This window comes from Buceros rhinoceros, unplaced genomic scaffold (assembly GCF_000710305.1).
Source record: "Buceros rhinoceros silvestris isolate BGI_N320 unplaced genomic scaffold, ASM71030v1 scaffold23950, whole genome shotgun sequence".
Taxonomy (NCBI): domain Eukaryota; kingdom Metazoa; phylum Chordata; class Aves; order Bucerotiformes; family Bucerotidae; genus Buceros; species Buceros rhinoceros.
Window position 1 is genome coordinate 17,209 of NW_010389360.1, and position 5,090 is coordinate 22,298.

Below are 5,090 nucleotides of genomic sequence, written 5' to 3' on the forward strand. Positions count from 1 at the left end.
GGGGGTTTTTCCCCCTCTGGTAGTTGCCTCCTGCCACAACGTGCCGTTAAACCCCAGGTTATCTTCTGGAAGCTCTCCTGCAGAAGCCTTGTTGCATGAAGGCCAAGTGCAGACTGTCCTGCTGAGGATGCTTTGAGCTCGGCTGTGTTACACCTACAGCAAAGCAAGCCTGGTCAGCTCTGCCAAGCCCCACATCCACCAAGCCTCCAGCGGAGGAGAACGTCACCAGCCTGTGCCAGGGCTGTCCCAAAGCACCCAGCCAGTGCTTAGGAGGAGACATCTCCAACCTGTGTCATGCAAACTGTCTAAACCTTCTAGAGGAGAAGATGGCTGGGCCTGATAATGCCAGTCACACCTTCTAGTCCAGTTTTCTGGTACGACTGAAGGGTTTGGACCTTCAGCTCGTGCAGGGGGTGGTTAGACGCCGCCGAGAGCATGGCAGTGCCTCCAGGAAGAGAGGAGTCTCTGTCACAAGTGACCTCCAGAGCAGCGTTTACAAACTTGGAGGTGAAGTGGCAGCATCTGGCTGTGCTGTGGAACTCGGTGCACAGAAAAGAGAATTGTCCTGGCTCTTGCGTTGGCAGCCCAGTGGGCATGGCCGTAGGTGGCGGTCACAGGCCGTTTTGTTTGGCCGTTGTGAAAGAAGACAGAGCTCTGGAATTACGGGAAAATCTGTGCGAGTGGCTTTGAATTGGAGCTTCGAAATGCCAAATTCTTCCTGGAGTGGGAAGTACGAGGGATCTGTTTGTAGAGCCCAGCTGCGAAGAGTCTCCAGCAGATACGGACGCTGTTGCTGGTCACTCCTCCTTAGCCTGCCTGAACCACGGGAGCTTTGCAGGAAACCTGCTCCCTGTCCCTGCCCTTGGCCCGGGCAGCGTTTGGAGCCCGTGGCCTGGCAGTTCGGTGCCGTGGAGGTGGACCATGGGGTTGATGGCCCCGGCAGCAGGGCCATCCCAGGGTGGTCTTCCAGGGACACAGCTGGCTGCTAAAAATGAGCTGAGCAGACACATACTCCGCAAAATATTCATAGGTCCTGGAGTTTATTCTAGGCTGGAAGCAGATACTGCCTGAACCCTCCTGCCTGGGTCATTCTGTGTTCCCCACGTGCTCCCCGTGCTGTTTGACCCCCTTGGCTTGGCCTGCAAGTGTCCTTCCGCAGAGGTTGGCGTGTCCGGCTTTCCTTTTCCTTGAGCCCGTTGAGGAGAGATAAATTTCCACGTCCCCTTCACGCTCAGATAACCTCAGGACTTCATGACGTTGGAATCCTGGTGTCATGGCAATCCTAGCGACCGAGGTGAAGCAGTTTATCGTGGAGCAATTGCAGTCTCCCGAGCTCCAGGTCCTGCCGGGGGCAGCCGGAGTCTGATGCTGCTGCTGGCAGCTTGGGGCAGTCTCTGCGGCTCCTCCACCCCTGCGCGTTCTCCAAGGTATATTTTTGTACTCGGGGTGTTTCTTTTTAAGAGCGTGTCGGCCCTGTAGGAAGATAGATGTTTTGTTGTCATTATCCCGCATTTTTTATGTATTTTTTTTTCTAGAGCACACAGAGGAGTAGCTAGAGAACTAGGAGAGAACTAGAACCTCGATCTCCCCTTCTCTGTCACAGGTTTAGTCACCTGCCGGGGCGGGCTGTGTGCATTAGGACCCCGGCAGTTGGGACAGGGTTCCAGCTCAGCCTCTGAGCTTCCCTGCCCTTTGTGGAGGCTGTGCGAGAGGGTGGAGGAGCCAGTCTTGAAACGGGGTCTGGGGTGAACTGGGAGGAAATCATTCCTGTGCAAGCTTGTCCGCTGCCTTAGAAGGCAAAAAATGGAGATGTTCACAGCAATCCCTTCTCCAGGCAGAAATGGGGATCGTCTTCGTGCAAAAGTAGAAGGTTTGGAGGTTTTGCGGCAGCAGTTCTCATCTTTTTTCAGGATTTGAGCTTCTGTTTTGTGGGAGGGAGTCGTCACTGGAATCTGTTACCAAAAGCTCGTTTATGTAACCGTGTTTGGCTTCTGGGGGTGCCGCCCAAGAACAGCCAGTCAACGCGGTTTGCTTCCGCAGGAGTTGGGGTCCTGTCCCTGTGTTCAGGTGCCACGCGGGCAGACCTGTGTGGCAGAGCAGCGCAGGTGCCTGGGGCAGGTCAGAGCCGCGCTCTGCCGGAGCCAGCAGAGCAGCCCGGCGATCTGCTTGGGAGAGGGAGCTCCTCCGGGCTGCCTGTCCCACCAAGGGCTGGACCAGAGGACCTGCCGAGGTCCCTTCCGCCCCGGCTGTGTCCCAGCACTGGGTCTCCAAGGCAAGGGCTCTGCCTGTGGTCTGTGGTTCCTGGGGGAAACCTGGCTCTCCGGACCCTCAAAACTTGCCAGGGCTTGGCCGAGGGTCCTTCAGGTCCTTCCGCTGGTTGTTCTGTGTGCGTGTCCGTAGGAGAGCGTGCAGCCAAGGTGGTGGCAGAGGGTGGTACAACGGCTGGTTTGCAGGCGATGGGCATACGTGGGGAGCTCTGAGGCCAGATTTTGCTGCAGGAAGTGGGAACGGTGTTCTGGAGGACCTCTCAGTCTTGAGCGGCTTTGGTGGCTTGTTGGTTTTTTGGCACCATAGCCTCCAGGATGCGTATGGTGCTTCTGAATTCCAGTTTTATTTTCCGTTCTTATTTCTTTATGGGGTTTTTGTGGCCTGTTCTAGGAGAGGAGGAGTATTGTTTTCTCTGTTGGAATTTGAGCCCCGTTAATTGACATTTGAACGTGACCTTGAGCTCTCCCCCACAGTGATGCAGACTGCATGGTGATTGATAAGTTGACCATCACCGATGGCGGTACGACAAAAGCACCCAAACCCCTGAACAACGTTGCCCAGCACTCGGAGGAGCACCAGAACACCGCTGCGGTCACGGAAGCGACCACGAAAGACAGGTGAGATGCCAACACTCTCCTTCAGCAGCCTGTGGCAGAGAACCGGCGTCTACCAGCCCCTGGATGCGGTTCTCCTACCGCGAGTGTTCAGTGTCAGACCAGTAGCGCCTCTGGAGCGCGTTACGGGTAGCATAGGGCTGCCCCTGCGGGAGAGCGCACGTTCCTTTCAGTCTGCCGGGAGAGCTGCTTTATGAAGGGAACGGACTCCTCATTTCTTTCCTGAGTGTAGCGAATCCTCGGAGTGCAGGTTTGAGTGTTCGGGGCACGTACAGACGTGTCCAGGCCAGGTACGGAGAGGAAGTGCGGGAACGTGTTCTGGCCGTCATCTCGAGAAATCACATTCATAATTTTTTGCGAGCGTGACTGTGTAGCTCTTTTGAGCTGTGGAGGCCAGTGCTGCCCATCCAGTGCTGTCACCGCCACAGCCGTGCCCTGGCTCCTGCGTTTGGCCAGAGACAGGTATCAGTGACAAGGTGCTTCTGCTCTTCCTGCGCTGGGACAGCTGCCCTTGGGTGGCTCTGTCCTCCTGCAGCAGGCTCGCTGCGGACCGAACCGCAGGCGGTGGTGCTGAACCCGGACATCTACAGGATTTCTTCTCTTGGGTCCCTTTGGTGAGAAGGAGAGTTTCAGGAGAGCCAAGCCCTGGGTGAAATCTGCCCTGGCACCGTCGCTTCCCGTGCCTCCCCGGGCCAGCCACGGCCTCTGTGCTAACAGGGTTTTAGCAGGCAGGAGGGGTGACAGCAGAGGAAGGGAGGCTCAGCTCTGCCGGGGAGGAGCTCCCTGCCGGGATGGAAGTCAGCAGTAGGAGGGTGTTCCGGTGGCTCCATTTCTCTCACATTCCTCTTTGGGTTTCTCCTCAGGAAAGAAGAAGTCTTGCCCTGTGCCGAAGCCACGTTAAACGGCCCTGCTTGACGACCCGGCTGCAGTGGGACGTGTGTGACCCAGGCCAGGCTGCTACCTGGTGATGCAATTTGTCAATTTTTTTTTTTTCATTTTAATTTTATTTTTTAATAAATGCTGCATTGATGAGAGAGCTGGCATTCAGGACCAGACACGCAGTTTCAACACCAACAATCTGTTCTGAGAGACACTTGCATTGTCTAAATGTAGCATTGATCAGTTAGTCATCACAGGAATGAGGGGGTTCTTCCCGAGCAAGCCTTCTGCCTAAGTTCAGCTCCTTGTCCCCTTCCCCTCTCCCTCGTTTTTGTTTCGTATTTGGGGTTCAGTCCGATTTTCTTAGTGTTATTGCACACAGTATTCAGCTTCTCTTCAGAAAGGTAGCAGGTCTAACGCTGGGACTCGGAGAGCGCACAAGAGTCCCGCTGTCGTGTGACCAAAGTTCCCGATGGAGCTGTCCTCGGGCAGCATTTGCACCGCTTTTGTATAGCAATAAAGCCTTATCAGAAACATTTCATAGGAGGACGAGATGCAGACGCTCTGACCGGGGTGGAGCAGGGAGCGGTTGGATTTGACCTGTGCGTGGGGCGGGAGGGAGGTCGCTGACCTTGTCCCTAAGCCAGAGGCCAAGTGGGTGACTGGTGTAACGCCGAACCGTCCTGCGCCACGGGAAGTCTCGGCCTTCGGTGACTGCTCGGTGCTCTCTGCTGTGGAGACGGGACAGTTCGCCGCAGGAGCCGGGGGCGGTTGGCAGTTGGTCTCCTCTGCCCCAGCTGTGGATGCGCCGCTTCCCAGATGCCCTCCCTCGAGGAGGGTGTGCCAAGGAGGTGGTGGGGTGTTGGCCAGCTCGGAGGATGGCGATCCGGTGGAGTGCTGCCGCGCGGGAGCGAGCGCAGATGTGGTGTGAACAGGTTATCCGGTGTTTGCTGGCATTTTGGAGACTGATGTATTTTCAAATGATTATGGAAACCCTTTTCTGTTTGTTTTGTTCTGTTTTTAAAGTTTTTAATGGATGCAGGAACAGCAACACTTTTGCACTTTGTACCTAGTGACAACATTGGAGAGTGAAAAGGCCCCGGCACAGGACTCCTGCTGTTACTCCCCAGGCCATCGGTCATGCAGCAGTTTGGGGTGGGGGAACACGTGCCGCTGCCTCAGGGCAGTAGAGAGTGTGGAGGAACAGCCTTGCTTCACGCTGCCTGGGAGCAAGGTCAGCTGTGGGTGCCCTTGACCCAGGATCTCCTGCGTGGGCTGGAGGCCCTGCTCCTTGAAGATCGCACCGTTCCCGACACCGCTCTGCGCCGA

General features: G+C 56.1%; 1 protein-coding gene across 1 annotated transcript in view; it reads left to right on the forward strand.

The window, feature by feature from the left end:
- The window catches only part of LOC104491665 (serine/threonine-protein phosphatase 6 regulatory subunit 2-like), a gene marked incomplete at its 5' end in the record, with an annotated part of 20,943 nt that extends 17,146 nt beyond the window's left edge, over window positions 1-3,797 (forward strand). The window contains 2 exons of the mRNA XM_010134125.1: window positions 2,742-2,885; window positions 3,746-3,797. Coding sequence (XP_010132427.1) covers window positions 2,742-2,885; window positions 3,746-3,797 — 196 coding nt within the window. The remainder of the gene's footprint in view (window positions 1-2,741; window positions 2,886-3,745) is intronic.
- Between the last annotated feature and the right edge of the window lie 1,293 nt (window positions 3,798-5,090).